This window comes from Triticum dicoccoides, chromosome 7B (genome assembly GCF_002162155.2).
Source record: "Triticum dicoccoides isolate Atlit2015 ecotype Zavitan chromosome 7B, WEW_v2.0, whole genome shotgun sequence".
Taxonomy (NCBI): Eukaryota; Viridiplantae; Streptophyta; class Magnoliopsida; order Poales; family Poaceae; genus Triticum; species Triticum dicoccoides.
Genome location: NC_041393.1, coordinates 37299520 through 37320341, shown reverse-complemented (window position 1 = coordinate 37320341; position 20822 = coordinate 37299520). Strand labels below are relative to the sequence as shown.

The 20822-nt window shown below is 44.0% G+C and overlaps 2 protein-coding genes across 3 annotated transcripts; one reads left to right on the top strand and one right to left on the bottom strand.

Annotated features, from left to right (window-relative positions):
- The first annotated feature begins 2490 nt into the window (after window positions 1-2490).
- Window positions 2491-4159, top strand: LOC119335236 (RING-H2 finger protein ATL47-like). Its single transcript, XM_037607395.1, has one exon. It carries the CDS (start codon window positions 2820-2822, stop codon window positions 3912-3914), a length of 1095 nt encoding a protein of 364 aa, XP_037463292.1. The 5' UTR covers window positions 2491-2819; the 3' UTR covers window positions 3915-4159.
- Window positions 4160-5984: 1825 nt separating this feature from the next.
- LOC119336733 (AP-1 complex subunit gamma-2-like) lies at window positions 5985-14902 on the bottom strand. Of its 2 annotated transcripts, none has more exons than XM_037608811.1 (19): window positions 14768-14902; window positions 14383-14685; window positions 14129-14270; window positions 13452-13625; window positions 12876-13055; window positions 12347-12501; window positions 11682-11772; window positions 11408-11571; window positions 10685-10739; window positions 10468-10590; window positions 10279-10374; window positions 9683-9810; window positions 8915-9019; window positions 8525-8814; window positions 8083-8193; window positions 7926-8003; window positions 7672-7844; window positions 7081-7185; window positions 5985-6475 (listed from the first exon to the last, which is right to left on the bottom strand). In XM_037608811.1, the coding sequence occupies exons 1-19, from the start codon at window positions 14809-14811 to the stop codon at window positions 6380-6382; spliced, it is 2613 nt and encodes an 870-aa protein (XP_037464708.1). In that variant the 5' UTR covers window positions 14812-14902; the 3' UTR covers window positions 5985-6379. The 2 variants fall into 2 exon arrangements, with proteins under 2 accessions (XP_037464708.1, XP_037464709.1); XM_037608812.1 differs by having other exon boundaries at window positions 7926-8000.
- Window positions 14903-20822: the final 5920 nt, after the last annotated feature.

Sequence of the window (20822 nt, the reverse complement as noted above, 5' to 3'; positions counted from 1 at the left end):
GGCAGGAGAGGACAAGAGCACGCGTCGCGTCCGACCGACTGTGTGTTTTGGCTGAGAATGGGTCGAAAGTGAATAAAAACAGACATTTATCCGTCTGCTTCTGCGCGTTGAGCCGCGTTTTATGTCCGTTTAATCCCAAACGGACACGAACAGGCCATTTGGTGTGGTGCATTGGAGTTGGCCCTAACCGCGTCCGGCAGGTGAACTTCTTTCTGTTGGTAACGAACTAAAACCTTATACGTAGATTGGATGAAGACCATGTAACAGACTGAATAGACTGAAAACGAACAAGGAGAAACTGCACAAAACCATAGCGCGCTCCACTCATCACTCGCTGGAAAAAAGGCTACATCAAGATCACGCCAGGTTCTCGTGCCGCTCCACTCATGGCATCTGCATCTCGACGTTTCTCCAGGTTTTCGGTGAATCTGCCCAAGAAAAAAAAGGTTTTCGACCAAGAAAAACGAACGGCTACAAACCCTAACCCAGACAACGGAGCATGGAAAGGGAGCAGACAAGCCGGATCCAACTATGCACCCGGCCGCGGCAACTCCATTTCCTACGAGTTCGGGCCGGTCCGTCCGGCGGCGCCGGGTACTGGGATAACTTAATTTAGCCGGCCAGTCCTGACGCTCCGTGATCTCCCTGAACGAGGTGTTCCTGGCTCGATTTCCGTTTCCTACCATACCAAGGTTGATCGGCAGCCATACGGTCCTCTCGTGGTCCTGGGACCTGGTGCCCGTGACGTCCGGACCTCGGCCATACATGCGTGCGTGCGCGGTCTGCCTGATCGGCAACGCCACGAATTGCACGCCCAAACGTACGGTAGTGTACTACTACTACTCCCTCCGTTCGGAATTACTTGTCACGAAAATAGATGTATCTAATGTATTTTAGTTCTAGATACATCCATTTTCAAGACAAGTAATTTCGAACGGAGGGAGTAGTACTAAGCACCACTTGAAGTTACAGTAGTCTTAAACGAATCGCCATCAGCTCAACCACAATCGTCTTAATCTCGCCGGCCGTGACACGGACGGATTCTTGATTCTTCTCGTCTCCGTTCTGTTCACATCATACCAGAGTGATCGAAGGGAAGATCAAACTCAAAGGCTATGTCTTGCCGATAAGCAGGCCCGAGTTCGTTCCCTCGTGTAGCCTGTTGATGCGACACAAAATAAAAATATAGTTTTGCTAGAACTCATCTAGATGAAATATAATTTGGTCTCATTCATCTTTATAGTCATTGAAAGTGATGCTATAAGATGCGTGTGTGCTGACGTGAGTTGTATCAGTTCTTGTTTTCAAAATGAATGAGACCAAATTATATCTCATCTAGATGAGTTCTAGGTACTCCTAAAAATATGGCCTTGTGACCACAGCCTCAATTCGCTGGCACTTTGCCCGAACGGAGAGCAAAGAACACGGTGCCAATCTTGCGACAGCAGCAACGAGCTGACCTTGCATAAAACAAGAGGACAACACGGTAACGGGCTGAACAGATTGAAACAACGAAAACATCATAAACACAACATGCAATCTACTGCACCCCAAAATCTATTTTCTTAGTAAATCTGAATTCACTATGTTTCTTCGGTCGGATTTGTACCGTAGCATTCCGCCGTGTGGGGTTTCATTCTTCACTCCTTCATAATGTTGGTTGCGCTGTATATAAAGTGAGACGAAAGTGGGGCTGATTGGTTGGCTTCCACAAAAAGTTGCCTGTGTCAGGCACATTTCTTAGGCGTTGGATTTTGAAGGCCTGAGGTCAGGATTGCTGTCTACTTAGGACTCCATCCAAACAGCCCCAGTACGTTTTAAGATTTGGCACTTAAACCCTTTTCTACGAAAACCATCATATATATATTATGAAAGCTCATCAGAAGTACAAATCATCTCGAACACAATAAAAATTCAACGAGATTCCGAGACGTTTGAATGACCACCACTCCCGCATAACGCATCGTTGACGCACCGCTGTCGCTGCTCCCATACGGAGTCAGGTTGACCTTGTGATGACAGTCAGAAAGTCCTCGTGCACATGCATCTAAGGACCAGCGCCCTAGAGCCGCAGTCGTCGTTGTTGAACCCTTGCGTAAATCTAAAGCACATTACACCAAATCTCGCCACATGACGAGAAACTCTAACCTCACCGTCCCAAATAGACGGCAGACGTCCGGATGGACGAACTCGAGGAAGATCGGAGCCAGAAGATAAACTCGAAGAAGAAGTGCCACCGCCCGAGCGCCGCACTTGCGATGACTAAATAAAATCCTAACTTAAACTATTAACCAGAGCGTCAGGCAAAGAGGAGGCGAATCCACGGGTTTGCTGGTGAAGTCTAGAGAGGAGAAGAAGAAAAACGAGATGAACTTTGTGGCATAGCACCTGCCTCTATTACATAGCCCAAAAGAAAGAGAGAGAGAGAGAAAAAGAAAAAGAAACCGGATATGAATGTCCACGTAGAGGATCTTTCTATCATACCATGTCCTCATCACCTTTGAGCACACTAAGCGGCCACGGCCACCTTTGCCGCCACAGTGGTTCTACTGGCCAGCTCGCTTGCTTGCACGGCTGCACAAAAACACGTGTTTTGTCACGCACGACACCATCCTCCGCTCCGCTTGGGCCTCTTCTCACCCAAATAGCCTGGACTCATCCCCCGAGCGCCTTGCGAGCCACCGCCAGGACCAAGAAGCCACCCACTCCGAGAAGCCCGCTCAGCTCAAAAGTGCCGCCCGGGGAGCTTCCCCGCACGCAATGAGCGGCGCACTGCCCGGACCACACCGGCCAACGAGGACCAGGCGGGGCAGAGGAGGATGTTGCTAGCCGCCACGGCGTGCTGCTTCCTCGCCGACGAGGTCAAGAAGAGCCAGGACGGCGGCGGCGGGGTCGGCGGAGGAGGAGGCGGCGGGGGTTTGGGGATCAGTCCGGTGGTGCTGGTCGTGGTGCTGATACTGGCCGCGCTCGTGTTCGTCTCTGGCCTGCTGCACCTGCTCGTCAGGTTCCTGCGGTGGCGCGCCCGCGCGCGCACCGGGGCGACGGAGGATGGGGGCAGCGAGGTGGGGGAGGGAGGCGGAGGGCGGGGGGCCGGGGAGGAGTCGGCGCTGCAGAGGCAGCTCCAGCAGCTGTTCCACCTGCACGACTCCGGGCTGGACCAGGCCGTCATCGACGCGCTGCCGGTGTTCCTGTACGGCGAGGTGGTGGTCGGCGCCGGGAACGGCGCCAAGGAGCCGTTCGACTGCGCGGTGTGCCTGTGCGAGTTCGCCGGCGACGACCGGCTCCGGCTGCTGCCGCTGTGCGGCCACGCATTCCACATCGACTGCATCGACACCTGGCTGCTCTCCAACTCCACCTGCCCGCTCTGCCGGCGCGTGCTCGCGGCCGACGACGACGGCGACGCGGGCCTCCTGCTCGACGAGGGGTGGGGGCTGGAGGGGGAGGGCGCCGTGTTCCCGGTGCGCCTCGGCAAGTTCAAGAGCACGGCCAGGGCTGCCGGCCACGGCCCCGTCCACGACGGCGGCATTGTGGCGGCGGAGGAGGGCGACGCGGGCAGCAGCAGCAGCAGCCTGGACGCCAGGCGGTGCTACTCCATGGGGTCCTACCAGTACGTCCTCGCCGAGGCCAGCCTGCAGGTGTCCGTCCACCGGCGGCACGGCGACGGCGCCAACGGCGGCGCCGCGGAGAGGATGAGGGGTCCGAGAGGGGTCGTCGCGAACCAACCCGGCCTTGGCGGGGGCGGCGGCGAGGGGAAGAGGATCGGGGCCGGCAGCAAGGGCGACAGCTTCTCGGTGTCCAAGATCTGGCAGTGGCCGCGCAACGGCAAGGGGAAGCTCCCCGTGCTCGCGTCCGACGGCTCGCCGGCGGTGGACGGCGCGCTGCAGTGGCCGAGGAGGAGCGTTGGGGAGTCGTGACAGTGACACCATGAATGAAAAAAAGAAAAGTGCTGTTTTTGTTTTCTTGTACGGTGTAGCATCGTGGTACTTGGTTGCAACTTGAGCTAATTTGCGCTGCAGCAGCAGTAGTAGTACAAGTGTTTTTGACTGCTCTTGAATCTGTTCATGACCATTTTGTGTTTGCAAAGCGATTGTGCTGCCGGTTTCAGAGATTCATGGTAGGTTTCCAGGTTCATGATGAACTCAACCCTTTGTTTTGTTTCTTTTTTTCTTTGAGTATTTATTCCGGTTACAAGCGCAAGTAGATCTCCCTCTAGGATGAGCATTGGAAATCACCGGGCCATATTAGGTAGTAGTACTCCCGCCTTTTAAAAAAAAATGAGACCAACCCAAGGATTAACCCTCAACGGGTCGACGCCCCGTCCTCTACTCTTGCCTTTTCAAAATGCAAGGCTCGCTTGACTATACATGGTTTTTGGATGCACGGCTTTAAGAAATCATAATCAAAGTTATATAATGAAGACCAGAAAAAATTAATCGCGCCTTATACGAGAGACGACCAGTACCATTCTTGCACTAGCCATTAAAGAAAGTATGCTTGCACTAGTATAAAAACTGCTGACTACCCCGTCGAATACTCCTACAACAGCAACTTTCAAAGTACCGGTTACCTACTTCCAAATTTTCAGTACCTTGTAGGTCACACTGCTACAGCTGCTCAAGCCTCAAGCGGTACGGTTTTGTTTAGCCGGAGTACGTTTTTTGTCTTGGCAAGCAAAGTGCGTGCACACTATTGTTGCTTCATCTCCAAGCTCTTCCTTTTGCTTGCAAGAAGACTGATGAGAACGGAAGCGATCAGCTTGCACGCATAGCACAACCTCCCTCAAATCCTCAATCTCGCGACTGTGGGGTAATGTGACGTTACTGGATAATTAATGGCTGTGTCGACAGGTATGGTATGGTGGGCGCATCGCATCGGCCAAAACCGCGCGCCGATTCTGCTGCTGCACACTCGTAAAGCTGCAACTGCAAGAGACCGTAAATTAACTACAGTTAGCGGCTCGGCTCATCGCTTGGACTGCAGCACTTATCGTGTAGTAGCCTCATGTGACAACGCGCGGGGCCTTGTTTGGTCATGTGTCCGTATCCACCGTTAAATGGGCGATGATAATAATACTGAGATTCAGTGAGTGAGGTGGCGGGATACATCCATCGGCGTCAATGCCATCTTTCTTTTTAGCTGGTTTTGGTAGGCGTCGCTGCGAGGGCCGGAAAGCAAGTTTTTGCCCTAGAGATGCAATGCGACTACTGTGGTGTCCAAGATGGATAGATAAAAAAGCTGGTAAAAGCAACACCCGATTTTGTTTTATTTTATTTTATAATTTCCCAACAGGCGGCATCTTCCCAACCCTGGCACCTTGCTCGCTCTGGCCGAAATCAGCGTGCGTGTCCGGATGTGTGCAAAGAATTAATGGAGAACAGCGAGGTGACAAGCGCACAGCTGCATTGCATTGCATACGGGCGGACAGGCAGGCAGGCAAAGATGGAAATGCGAGATGACGAGTGAGGGTGAAGGGCTCCTCTCCTGAAGGCCGGTACTAGGCGGAAGCGGCCGGTATTCCGGAGTGCTGCTGAACTGAATGCTGCTGATGCGATCAATCGATCGCTCGCATTGAAGCGTGCAACCGGCCTGACACTGACTTTGATGATGGAGCGATCATGCATTCATAGATGGGCCGGACACGGCACCAACTTTCACAGGAAGGGATGTACCCCGCCCGGAACAATCAAGTGCTGCTCTTACCCGATCACATTTATGGAGCGCACCCAGCCACCCACACACACTTTTTCATATGGGTCGTATGTGCAAAGCTAGCGCTGTTGCCGTTCCAGATGCTCACATGGGCAAGGATTTTCGTAACAATAATCATGATGATAAAAAGTCTATAAAGGTGTAAGATGCACCGTACCAACCTGGCTTCCACCGAACAAACCGGCCGTTTCGAATTTCAAATGGGCTTGGCAAATGTAAAATCCTCCCTGACAGACACTGGGTGAAGGGCCATGTATCATGTATGCAAGATATCCTGGGCCGATGAGTTCGGTTAAACGAAAACAGGTAATTACATGTTAGAACAGCATGGTATAAATACAAGGCACTGGTCTGCTGCCTGGAATGAGCGGGAGGCCGAAAATTTTGGTTATCCTCCGACTGTGAATGATATACACCTTTGTATGAATACATTTTGGCAAAACTGGAGGTGTGTGTCATTGATCGCTGCAAGCTACTATACAGTATAGGTAAAGGGTAAATAGCAAAAAACCAGCTACTAGTGTACATAACTTACTAGTAATCGCAAAAAGCAGAACAAGGGGAAGAAATGATGATGGGAGGGCTAGAAAAGGAAAACTCGCCTTTGCCAGCAGAGCAGCACACTCAAAGGGAAAGAGCTACTATCACAACATTATAGACACAAGTGGCACTACAACCCCGCGGGGAAATTGCTGATTTGCCCTTGTTCCAGCCTGTCCTCGCCGTTCACTTTGTACGAAATCCGGATCCGCATCGCAAGTGGTTTCTGTGAGGTAGGCAATTCAAGACCACACATTATACATATAATCGAAAGAAAACAAAAGATAACCACAAACTCGCAAGTTCACAACATAATTCAAGTCTGCAGAAAGAATCATTAGTCTGACTGATGGATCGAGTAGGATTAGCAAGTTCCAGTAAAAACAGGAAGCAAAACACTGATGGATCATCCAGAGGTACAAGAATATTCTAACTGACAACTACCCATGTGGTGTACAAATCAGCAAATGACCCATGTGGCCATTTATGAATTCAGGCACATATTTTTTCCTTTTCGAATAAATCTATGTTTCACTGTTGATAGACACATGATGGAATGAACATTAATCAGTAGGTGTAAAAATCTACTTTAAGAACTGAAGTATAACCAAATGACAGGTCAGCGGTTATACGGGATACACCATATAAGTGGGAAACATGTTAGAAGCAGTTATCTTTGGCACACAGATGAGATCTATAATACTTTCAGGACCATGCAAAAAATGAGTTAAAATTACTTAGGCTCTTTCAAGCTTATAAAGAAACTACCAGTAGTCAAAGACAACCAGAAAAAAAGTCATATTCCCCTGCTACAGGCATACTGTCAAATACCTGCCCATGTTGATTATTAGTGACACTGAGACTTTGCGTAACTGAACCATTTCCACTGGCCGGAAGGGTGCTGCTGCTTGCTGGGTCCAAGCGCAACTGGATGAACTGAAATACAGATTTGCACAGGCGGATGAACTGTCAATCTCTAGCATTTGATCAATAACCAGTAAAGCAGACTACACCGCTGTTCACAAATACCCATAGAATTAAAAGCGTCCTGTCACCCACTTGTCATTTGCAAAAAGAAATCAGCACACATTTTAATTAGTGATCTTAAAGGAACACGAAAAGAAAACTGAACTGCATATCAACCAGGATGCCGATGCCTGAGAATTTGAGAGTAGATATAGAAGTAATTTGTTTTATGACAGAGCTATCAAGAAAGTAAAGATAAATTAATGACCAATTACTATATAGCTTTTGACCAAACAAACAAGTTAGTACTTATAGATTTACCACAGAAACTAAACTAGACAAATCTGTTAGTTCTTAAGTGCAAGTGTGCGTCGACATATTTTTTTTAATGAAAAGATCCGCTGCTGGGAAGGATTAGTAGCAGAGGGACAGCATTTCAAACTTCATAGGTACTACCTTTGGTACAGCTGCCTGAAACATGAAATTGGTCAATGTAGCAGATGTCAAATTTGTAAAGCTGGCATGCACTGTAGTCTCTTGAGGCTTTCCAGGCTGCTTTTTAAAATTGAAGGTGATCTTCAAAGTTGCACTCTGGAAAGCTGTGATTGATGGGTAAGCTGCATTCACATCTGGTGATCAAACAAGTAGAGTAATGGTTAGTTTCCTAATTACTAGGAACGCTGCTAGATAATCAAGTGACAGGGGCGGACCAGGAAGTGGTGTACTTGCGGACAAACCATCGAGAAGATCGATAACTTGAGGTGTTCCAGGAGCATGTTTAGTCACTGCTGCACAGTGCTAGATAAATTAAGTATGGATGACAGACAGGGCAGAAATATGCAAATATTATCAATACAGTTACTTTACCTTGGTCAGGAGAGGTTATGTTTGATGTTGCCGGCGGACCATTTTGTACAGGATATGAACCAATAGATAGAAGATCCATCAGAATATCTGTACTTGCAGACGGCGCTCCACCTTACATAAACCAGGAATGACATCATAAGGAAGACTCAAACCAGCAATGTACACTACAAACAGTACACATTTATAAAGCTAAGAATCAACACGAGGGCCTGTTAAGGACAGCTCAAAATATCTCAGAACTGGCACAATACTGAAGCCTTCCAAACAAGACATTGTTCAAGCAAGCTTAACCCCTTGTCAAATATGCATTACTGACAAATCAGTACCAAATTTCAGAAACCAGAATCTCTAAACAGGTGATAGAGCCTCACTTGCTTCATTTGTGCTAAAAGAGACACGTCAGAAGTAAATTTATGTGAAATAAAAAGAATAGAGTCAAAACCTGCGGTAGATGTATCAATCAAGCCGATGCCCAAAAGATCCTGTAGGAAATCATTAGGTGCTGTACTAGGGGCAGAAGTAGTCACGGGAGCATCATCCGAACTTAGATCAAGTAAGTCAGCCAACGGAGCTGGTGGTGGTTTCACTGCACCATTTGGAACCTTAAGTGAGCCTCCAGAAGCAGCGGATGGAGCAGACTTAGTTAATGAAACAGTTGCTTGTGAAGAAGCGGCTCTCTTCAATAAATAATTAGCTTCATCTAATACAGGCATTCGCTCAAGCAAAGATGATCTGCACGCGCACACCAGCATTCACAAGATTACTATTTTTCATGAAGAGCTATGATACTAGTGCATATTTTGAGCAATAACGGCTAGTAGCTGTCACCTACTTTATAGACTGATGCCTTTGTATAATGGAATTAAATTCGATTGATCTTTGCTGCAGCTCAAGCACAGTATTCCCTTTATTCTGCGCAACAATTACTTGTATCCTCCTGCAATAATAACAGGAAGGTGACAAAATCACTTTAGTAATAGATAACATAAACCACATACTCCAAGTCCAAGTCATACACAAAAAAGATAGTATAAACAGAAATTTGGAAAGAAATGGCTAGCAAATCAGGCTTCCAGCAAACTGAAGCTCCAGCATTAACATTGTAAGTGTGCCTACAATCGTAGAACCGAAAGAACAGAATGATACACTTAGTTTTGTCACGTCGCCAGCAAACTACATTGTAAGTGTTGTAGTTAATTAGTCACATCACCAACACTCATTTTATTTAGTATAGGCTCATGAAAAAGAAACCAATTCATGAGAAATTTGATGCACCATGATAACAAGACAACAAAGGTTGTAATGAAAATGTTAACATTTTCAACTTATATTTGTCATCAAATTGTATTGTCTTCATAGTAAACATGTATAATCGGTAAGCATGGATAGCTCATGCGCATGTGCAAGTGGAACGTAGAGATGAGAATTGGTAAGTAGATGGCCCTATTATCATAGCCGACGGTATTCCCTACAAAGTAGAACCATGAAACAAGGCAACTTTCATGGAGCTTCGCCAGTTTTTGCTAAAAGCCAGTTCACATTTGAATAATGCAGTAGGTTATCCAACAATAATGCAAGGTCAAGTTGAGTAGTAGCTTACTTTGAAGTTGGCGGAAATCGTGAGGAAAGCTTCAAAAGAGCAACGAGACACATAGCCCGTGTTGTAACATCCACAGAGTAGCGCTTAAGAGCTAGCTCTAGAGCATCCACAGCATCAGATTCTGTTACCTGAACAAGTTCAGGCATTGGCCAAACCATTTGACAATAGTAGAACTGAAGCGCACTACTATTAAATGAAATACAGAGAAATGACAGCATCCACTGGGGAAACATTGAACTAATGAACTGAACTAACATACTCTTAAAAGAGTCATCATTCAGCACTGAAACATTTATGCAGGCGTGTGGCGAAATGAATGATTAAGTAACTTTTCTGGTGACAACCGCTACCGCTAATATCGGTGATCATGAAGATGATGTGAGGAACAAACAAGTAAATCCAAGAAGTACTCCTTATCAGCCTTAAATATGGACTAAATTAGCAGTTCAAGCACAGTGGATGCACATTGTTTGTGTAGAAAGTAAACAAGAATGTGTAATACTACAAAATGAAGTTCGCGTCACATGGTGAGTAGTGATGTTTCGGCAGAAAAGGCATCAGCCAATTACTATGGCTGGTAAAAAAAATCAACTCACCGTGATTGGTTCCTCCACATCCAGCATACTAATATTGTTGACCAGCATCTCACCATATTCACCAATGCACCAAACAGCTACCCTAACTAAGCTTTCCTACAAAGTTCAAAGTAGAAGAAATACATGCGCTTCAGATAGGGTGAAAATTGATCCCATGGTTTACCAAGAATACTAATTATGCCTCCATACCTGTGTACCACATGCTTGCAATGCTTTGTATAATGATCTGACCGAGTATCCTTGAAGTTCAGACGCATTGCTTATCAGAACTATAAGAGAATGCCATACATCATCCTTCACAAAGTTTCCAGTCTGTGAATAGAAGGGTATATTCTAAATTTGCATATCCATTCCATTATTGACCCATGGAGAGAAAAATGGCTGATAAATGTATTTATGCACGTACCAGTGTTAAAACCTTGAACATCTGGTCCAAGTACCATAGCTTATCTTGAGAAAACCTGTTAGGATTACAAAACTGTTATTATTTTGTAAATCAACATGTTAGAAGAAAGTTGTAAATCAAACAGGATAGGTATGGATCTAAAAGCAAGTTGATAATTAACATGTGATGCAATTAAGCAATAGTAAGGGGGTAAGGGAATGAATTGCAGCTTCATGTGATTGTCAAAATTGAATAAAAGGCATGAAAAGGACCCAAGGATAGATTTCTGAACTATTTTTATTTTATGTTATAGCACGAAATGACAGAAAAATTGTTAGAAGATGCTATCTTATAGTATATCCAACATGACACCTAGAGTTAGGTTCATATCATGATATTCTCCCCAGTGCTTAAAGCCTTCTGCTATATTCCAACAGGCAAAAGAACGAGCAGTTGAAAAGACAAGGACTAAAAATACCAAGTGAAATAAAGAAACTGCCCCCTCTTGTCAACCTAATTTGTATACCCTTAGTTTAACTTCCATCGGCACCCTATGGGGAGGAGAACAAATTACAGTACAACAAGAAAAATCCATCATTCATTTCACTAGGTGAACAAAAATTTAATTGTTCCAAGACATATGTAACAACAGTGATGTACAACCAATCTTTGGAGCAACTAGGGAATAGCAAATCAGATGTTCTTCCAAAAGCCAGTAGATATGATGAATGTGCCAAGACTTACTTTTCAACTATTGAGCATATTTTTGCTGTGAGGTCTTCCTTGAAGTCATCATCACTTACTTGTAGGTAATCAACAAGCTCCTTAGTCAAAGGCTTTACATTCGTGTCATTGACGAGTAGGTAAACAAGTTCAAGGGCCCTTTTGCGAATAGAGACATCTGCATCCTGAGAGTGCATACGTGATTGCAAATTTTTAAGGGGAAGAAAAAGGAATCCCCAGAAGAAAAACAATAAGCCTAAAGCATATTATACCATAGAACTGTATGATTGATTACCTTGACACACTCCAATATTGTTACCCTGTGCCTCTGCACTGCTAGTGTGTCCACTGCCATGGCCTTCATTAGCATATTCAGAGCAACGTATCTGAAAACACAGTGTGCATAGTAAGTAAAGTATCTATTATCTATTAAGCTTTTAAAGCAGTAGAAGAAGATCCCCCAACATTCTTTCCAGATGGGCCAAAATATATGGTCCACAGATTGTAGTGGGTCCAGATTATAATGGCGGAGAATTAAGAGACAAGGGAGATCTTTAAGATGGAATCATCTTGGGCCTCCAGAATTGACATTAACAAGTTTTTGACCAACAATACCAATTGGTGGTTATGGGAAAACAAACAGCTGAACTAATACCAGATATGATGATACAGATCAAATATAGCCCTGCAAATGAGTACCGCATGGGTCACTCTCCTAATTATATTTACAGGAGATTGTAGAATATTTTAAAACAACTTGATAGTGCAAGTGCTCATTCATTTCTGAAATTCAAGAACAATTGTATTCATATAACCAGCAAGTAATAGTGGTTGGAACTATGCTCGTCTACTACAGAGACAAGTCAGAACTCCAGACCAAAAAGTAGCCCAAAAAACCACAAATAATTAACCTCTTTGTTACGATGGGTATCAGTTGTCCAAGAGCGAGAGGAAATTTACCTTATATTGTTATCACGGTTGGACAAGAATCTACCCAAAATATTAATTGCCAGCACACGCAGACCACTAGTAGCTTCAATGCCCATTATGGTCTCAACACATTCATATAAAATAGCGTTTCCAGCATTTTTGTTTGACTCAGTTTTCGTTGCAACCTGGAAATCCAGTACATGTGTTAACTATGAACTAACCACTATAAGATACACAGGGGGCAAGTGTAACGGATAACCAAGAAAGAAGCTACTAAAAACAATAACACAGCAAAAGGAAAAAAATAGTCTACCAGGTTTCAAAGTCCATGTATAACAGTACTTTTAGCAAGACCTAAATGGAAGAATGCCTAAAAGAAGTTATAAATTGCTAGTGATAGTTTCATTACAGGGGAGAGATCATTTTGCTGTACAGCATGTGACTAATGTTCATATGTACTAGCTTGTAACAACAAATATCTAGTTCACTAATTTAATGGGAGCTTATGTACTTTGAATTGAAATTTTGTTTCGTGTAAAACCAAGGATGAACAAATTACCTGGGCAAGAATATCATTCACATGCTCGCTGCAGTCTGCATCCCCTTGACCCAATGTCCGCATGAGTCTAAGAACTCGGATGTGCAAGAATGGATCTGTGATGCCAGCAATGTCATATTCAGGAGCATACGAACTGTTGGACACGTCTCTCAGTATCCGGACCAACCCTTCGACGGAGTGCTGAAACAGCAAGATTTTGTCAGAATGCTAAAATAATTATGGTCAAAAATATATATAAGTATTTGCAATAGTCTTGCATGTACTACTCTGGACCAAAATATAAGACATTTTGTAGGCTAAACTGGCCTACAAAAACGTCTTTTTGATACGGAGGGAGTACAATCTAACAAGAATTTTATGAGTATAGTTATAGACAAGAACACAAAAAAGTCTTTGCTTCTTTTGATGAACACAACATTGGAAACGAACATTTACCAAATAATGATGAAAATATTATAGCAATGATGTAAAATGACATTGTTGCGTCAATGCATCACCGAATGAACGATCTGAAGGAGCAGGGACTGGGACCGATGCTAATGGTTTCCGCTATGGTCCATAAAATAGCACTGTTACCTTTCTCAAGTACTCCAATGCTTCTCTGCTTGCTTTACAGAGTTCTGTACAGAGCTGGACAACAGATATCAGAACCCCGTGATGTTTTTCCTTGAGTAATGATGCAGCAGAACCCATGAAGTTCTCTGCCAAATCTGGAACTTTTCTTACAATCCGTATAGAGCACAAGGCAGCCTACAAACAGGAGTGTTATACAATCAATACTAGTTCTCCACAAAACATATTCTAAGACTACCCAAACGAGCAACACCTACGCAGAATGAAAACAAAGACAAGAAATGCGCAGAATGTAAGCTTCGAAAAAATGATAGTGTTGATTAGAACACCCCAGAAGTAACGAGTTGGGGTTTGAGTGCAAAATTACTGATGCTAAACTACCTATAGCATACAGGTACACTATCATGTAGGCTTTTGCAGTTCTTATGCTAGGAGCCTAGGACATCTCCCTCCGTCCAAGAATACTTACCGGAGAAATGAGTGTATCTAGACGTATTTTAGTTCGAGATACATCCATTTTTGCCCATTTCTCCGATAAGTATTTCCGGACGGGGGGAGTATGATGGAAGGATCATTGCAGGTTTGAAGCATACAAATAATAACTAGTATCAGACTACTGCCATGGTGCTCAAAACAGTCTTCAGAAGGGACTAAAGTATCATGATAAAAAAGATGAGCACCTTCTTCTTTGTGTTTGCGTCCCTAGTTTGCAACAGCCTCTCCACCTCGGGCGCCAGGTCACGCGCCATTTCGGCAGAACAAATGTTCCCCAGGGCACAGAGCGCAAGGCCCACAATGAACTGGTTGGAGTGGTTAAGATCTCTGCCCACGTTAAGTACTAGCAATTACTCAAAGATCAGCATGGCATTGCAAAACAATATCGACAAACAAGCAGCGGCAAATGTAAGTAAGCATAGGCGGGCGAGTCGGATACTGCTTGAGGGAGTTGGTGACGAGCATGAGGACCTCCTGCCGCTCGTCGAGCAGCAGCGTGAGGCCGAGGTAGCCGATGCGCTTCTCGGGGAAGCCCGAGGCGGCGATGAGCTTGAGGCACTCCATCTGGCCGAAATGCGTGGGGTAGCCGAGCATGTGGATGAACATGAGCTTGGCCATGTTGCGGTGGCGGTAGTCCTGGTCGTTCTCGCTGATGGCCGCCCTGATGGCCGCGCACTCGCGCCGCACCACCGCGCGCTCCTCGGCGGCCGTCTTGGAGGCGCGTATCGCGCGTATCATGTCCCTGCAGAGACGCCATGGGGCAAGGTCACACGACGCGATGGATCTGAGCGGGGGGCTGGGCGGGCGCGATCGAGGAGGCTCACCGGAGGCGCGTGCCGGAGGAGAAGGGGTTGAGGGAGAGGTCCATGGCGACGTCCTCGACGATCCTCTCGACGGGGTCCGGGGGCGCGGGGGGAGGGGAGTCTCGCCGTCGGGGGCCGGGGCGGGGCGGAGGAGGAAGACCGCGGCGACGGCCGGGTGGATCTGGACGTGGGCGGTGGACCGGTGGTGCGAATTGCGAAGATGCCCCTTGGTTTTGTTATTTTAGTCCATGTGGGGAATAGTTGGGCATTTTGGGATCTAATCTCGCCGTGCTGATCTCAGTGACCACTAAATTCCTAGTGTTAGTGCTCAGCATCACGCTTGATTTATTTATTCATTCACTAACAAATACCCACTTGCTTGGTTTTTGCGGTCACTTGGTGGACAATTATTTTTTTGAGACATAGTAATAGTATATAAATCCAAATGCAGCATAAAAAACAGCTAGGGATGAAAAATGGAACGGAGGACGGAATTGAGTGCTACCCCATTTGTTTTTATATATTTTTGGATAAGCGTCAAAAAATATAGAAACCCTGAAAATGAATACGAAGAAAGATATTACAAAAAACAGACACGGAGCAAATACAAAGCAGACGCAAAATCAAAAGTGGGCATTGATCGGAACATAACAACCCCTTGAATCATAGAGAAATACACACAAAAACAAGCAAATTCAATGAATTATTAACATGACTATAAAATAATATAATTATGTTAGCAACTTAGCATAGTATTGTAGTAGTACTGGACAACTGCATATAGGGTCAAACTCAGTACATGTGTGTTAGTAGAAGTTGTGCCTCAAATGATCCATTCTACTCATTGTGTCATTCTGTGTTGTTTGATGGTTGGGCTACAAAGCAGCCATAGGTCTATAGTAAAAACGGAAATTCCATATTCACGGAAACGAAAAGTTCCGTTTCCGAACTTGTTCCACCGGAAAACACCGTTCCGTTTTTGTTTCCGTTTTAGCGTAAAACAATCCATTTCCACTTCCATTGCAAAATTCCTTTTTCGTTTTCGTATTTGCCCTCCGTTTACATTTTTCCTCCGGAAAAGCGAAAAGTTTTCACTCCATTTTCATCCCTAAAAACAGACATAGGTTCCACCCATAACAAAATGTTTGTGGATAGTATTTTCTCTCGGAATGGAAATGCAGTCAAAATGTCTTCATAAAAAAATGCAGTCACATTAATTAAGAAGAAATGAGTTACCTAATTAATTAGTGAAAAGGGGGGCAAAAACTGATACAAACTTGGCCACCACAAGCCAAACTCACATGCCCAAACAAGCCAAACTCAACACAAAGCGCGAACTCCAACTCTCAATATTGCAGTGCTATTGTCATCACATGTCCGTAGATGCATAATACTCTTTCTTGACACATACTACAAATCCAAATTTTGCTGCTCTAAAAGCACGACGCAACCGAGTGTGGCGTCGCAGAGGCCGAGCGTCAGGTAGCTCGTTATCCACCTCGTGGGAATATGCTTCGCGATTCACTCCTGGCAGGCTTTTTCTTTTCTAGATATACCTCGCAATATACAGGTACGGGAATAGTGCAAAGCGTATGTCCTTTGCCCATTGTCAGCTCGAGTGAATGCAACGATGCTGTTTGCTGCGCGTGGTGGAGCGGTGACTTGACTACTCTGAATCAATACGGCATGAATTTAACACGGACCTGTTGCAGGCAGCGAACAGTATCAATTTTATATTAGACTAGGCGTCTCGCCCGTTGCTGCCTGTTGGAGGAAATCCTGGCGATTTCCAGACATGTGCAGTCAGCGTATTTCTTTTTTCAATGACAAATCCTCTAATTAGTGTACTGTTACGTGTTAGATTTTGAGCAAACTAACTAATTTTCTATATCTAAATAGCTAACTCTCACTAACTATGTCTCTCAACATGCAAGCATGCCACATCATCGCGCAACATGCACGAGAAAAGACCCACAATCACTACCATATGACTTGTACTCCCCCCTTCTTAAATATTTGTCTTCTTAGAGATTTCAAATAGACTACACGGATGTATATAGACATATTTTAGAATGTAAATTCACTCATTTTGCTCCTATATAGTCACTTGTTGAAATTTCTAGAAAAACAAATATTTAAAAACTGAGAGAGTAACATGCAAGCATGCCACTTCATCATGAAACGTGCATAAAAAAGACCTATATCAACATGCGAATTTCTATTCTATTATTTTATTTATGTTTAATAAACATTTTACAACTATATAGTGATCAAACATAATAAATTATATATAGTTTCAGTTTTATCCTTTTATATATATTTTATACAATGAATCACATTGAGATATGTTGCAAAATATTCCCGCAACAATTCGTGCGGGGTATCATCTAGTGTAAGTAAAAGTATTGCTCATTAGGCATCAGGCATCACGCACGAAGCTCTAGATCCTCTCTTTCCCACTTGATGATGATACAAATAGCGGTAGGGCCCCTCTCTTCTGTTTTTTCTAACTGTGCGGCCTATGATACATCAAACTCGTTGAATTAGTGAGCAAAAATATACTGCATTTCCGTTTCGAAAAAATATATACTGCATTTTCAGTTCAAAATTAACACGCGTGACTATGTTCAAGAAAAATTAAACTTGCTTTCCTTGTAAGCGTTTCTCTATTTTCACATTGATAATCTCCAAACAAATGGTTCAAACCCTAAACTATTTTTGAACAAACTATTGTCCGTAGATCCGTAATTAGAGTGCTAATAACCCAAGATCTTTAAGTAATCTCCATAATTAGAGTGAACTATGCTATCCTGGGCGAGCTTTCCGACCTGTGCAGTCATCATATTTCTTTTTTTAATGACTATATCAATTAGTGCACTGTTACGTTTTAGATTTTGAGCAAACTAACCAAGTTAATTAAGAGTACTGCTCATTAGACGTCACGTACGAAGCTCTAGATCCACTCTTTACCTACGGATAATGATACAATTATGTGTAGGCCCCTTCTCTTTTGTTTTCTGTAACTGTGCACCTATGATTTTTAAAAATACTATCAAACTCACGAACTAGTGAGCAAAAAATATACTGCATTTTCCAGTTCGACATTAACAAGCCTGAACATTCCCAAGAAAAAAAAACTGCTTTCCTTCTAAGCGTTTCTCTATTTTCACATGGCTAATCTCCAAACCCTAAACTATTAGTTAACAATCTATTGGTTGTAGATCCGTAATTATAGTGCCAATAACCCAGGATCTTTAAGTAATCTTCTCCCTTCATGACAGTCAAAACCTGCAGGCCTGCATGCAAAAATTGATGGTCCATCATGTCACTAGTCCAAACCGATGGCCCACGCGCAAATGCCCAGATTGGAGGGATGGATGCTGCTTCGCCCAGGTTCGGTACCTGTTAGCAACTTGGGGCCTATCCATTGAATACGGTGAAATACAACGTTGCTTACGATGGTGGCAATTAAAATGCGCCTGATAACACCGATCGCGACGCTGGCTCGGCAGGGATGATTCCGAGCTACCTGCAGACCGGCCTTTGCAACGTTTTATCGGACGCAACCGGATTGCTTGAAGTTGATATGAAATTGTACCTGTGTAATCCGAAAAAAGGGTGAGAGTCCCATCCATCCATAGAATATACTCCCTCCATTTCTTGATATAAAGTGTATAGATTTTTAAGAAAAAACCCGAAATATAACGTGTATTGCGTTGCACCACTAGTTTGGATATTTTTTTTGGGATTTGATTACATTTTCTTATATAAGGCAAGTTTCTCTATTTTCTCATGCCAATTAGTCAAGTGTAATCTCGACCAAAACTTGTGAAAACTTTCCTCCACGTGCGTTCTTTAATTTCCGTGCCAAAAACTATACACCCTATATTTAGGAATGGAGGGACTAACTTAATCATGCACTTTCAAACATGTAATTCCATGCTTTACAGGAGTATGATTTTTTTTCATCTTTATGTGAAAGATAGATAAAGTTGCACGTATATAATGTGGGTACACATGAATTGCTAATCCATCTTTTGGGGTTCATCCATGTGTCTTTTTTCTCATCTTCTTTTACCTTGTTATTTGTGCGGTTTATGGCCCGGTTTCCCTCGTAAACGGGCCAACTTGTTCAGGTTTTCGATCCATTTTTCCTTATAAACTGGATCAGTCTCTTGGCATTATGACCATTTGAGTGGTAATTTATTCAGGTGGGAAAACTCGACCGTTCAAAAAATCGGCATAGATTTTCTTAAGTTACAAATGACTTAAGAAAGTGAAACTTTATCTTACTGTAGGAAGTATATTTTGCACTTTCTCACTTAAGAAATTCCTAGTCAACTTAAATTTAGCAAAATTGACTACCTTTTTTGTGAAGTACGTGCATCATTACATGTTTTACTCTATTGTTTTTTACACCTTTTCAAGTGGCAAGATACATGTTCAAGAAAATGTTTTTCATGTATTCTTGCAAAAATAATGTTAAACTAGATGTAGACCAGCATGCCATAGATACTGAAATATATATTTTTAGAAACACCTGTAATTTTATTCATACTCATAACAATTACAGGTATATTGATTTGGACCTAAGATCGAAGAAAATACAAAGTAACTCCTATGACTAAGAATTGCCATGAAATCTCTTGAAATCACCTTCTTCGCGGTATCAATCTCTGCTCGAAGAAATACTCCAGAGACTTTGGTAAAGAAGCTGCAATTGGACTGGAGCAACGGTGTTGTCACTCTTTCACCCACACAAACATTACCAATAATGGTTTTCGAAAGCGCCTTGAGTCGCCCATCCAAAAAGACGGGAAGCCTTGATCGATGAGCATACTTGGGCCGAGGATGATCCCCTAGAAGTGCAGGCCACCGAATCGTTATATCTTCACCGTGGTGTCGATACAAGATTTCACCTCAACAAAGAATCAGACCAACAAAAAAAGCTTGACACAGCAACATAAACTCATCAGATTCGAATAATCGAATCTGCGAGGACAGAAAACTCTCAAACCTCATGGCACCACCAAAAGGATGAGAGGAAATTTATTCTCGCAAAACTATCATGATCACTGGAAGTTGACGAAGAACATAAAGATCTTGAAGATCCGAGGTCCCCCCCACCTCTCAGCGCCAAGATGGCAGGCGGAGGCGAGGAGACCTAAATTTCTCAGATGGCGGCGACGACAGTGACACGAGAAAACCTTAGCAGATGTTGATGTCAAGGATCTTTGATACTAAAATATGTTATATGTGGAACACATGTATATTTTGCTTTGTGTGGACATACGAGGGCTTTAACCATTAAACTAACAAGTTGTGTCTGTTGTATGGTGATACGTCCACTTTGCATCATGCTTTTATATTTATATTTATTGCATTATGTCCTGTTATTACACATTATGTTACAATATTCATGCCTATTCTCTCTTATTTTACAAAGTTTACATGAAGAGGAAGAATGTCGACAGCTGGAATTCTGGGCTGGAAAAGGAGCAAATATTAGAGACATATTCTGCACGACTCCAAAAGTCCTGAAACCCCATGGAGGCACGTTTGGGAATTAATAAAAAATACTGGCGAAAGAACCAACCAGAAGGGGCCCACACCCTGGCCACGAGGGTGGGGGCGCGCCCTACCCCCCTGGGCGCGCCCCCTGCCTCGCGGGCCCCCTGGCAGTCTTCTGGTGCCCATCTTCTGTTGTATGAAGTCTTTCGTCCGAGATAAAATAAGGAGGAAGCTTTCGGGACGAAACACCGCCGCCACGAGGTGGAACCTTGGCGGAACCAATCTAGGGCTCCGACGGAGCTGTTCTGCCGAGGAAACATCCCTCCGGGAGGGGGAAATCATCACCATCGTCATCACCAACGATCCTCTCATCGGGAGGGGGTCAATCTCCATCAACATCTTCACCAACACCATCTCCTCTCAAACCCTAGTTCATCTCTTGTATCCAATCTTTGTCTCAAAACCTCAGATTGGTACCTGTGGGTTGCTAGTAGTGTTGATTACTCCTTGTAGTTGATGTTAGTTGGTTTATTTAGTGGAAGATCATATGTTCAGATCCTTGATG

What these genes read in the sequence shown, in the direction of transcription:
- LOC119335236 (XM_037607395.1), top strand. Translation starts at nt 2,820, where the DNA reads ATGTTGCTAGCCGCCACGGCGTGCTGCTTCCTCGCCGACGAGGTCAAG.
- LOC119336733 (XM_037608811.1), bottom strand. Translation starts at nt 14,811, where the DNA reads ATGGACCTCTCCCTCAACCCCTTCTCCTCCGGCACGCGCCTCCG. An exon ending in CATAACCTCTCCTGACCAAG is followed by an intron (nt 8,004 to 8,082) that starts GTAAAGTAACTG and finishes AGCACTGTGCAG; the next exon opens with CAGTGACTAAACATGCTCCT. An exon ending in CTAATAATCAACATGGGCAG is followed by an intron (nt 6,476 to 7,080) that starts GTATTTGACAGT and finishes CCTACCTCACAG; the next exon opens with AAACCACTTGCGATGCGGAT.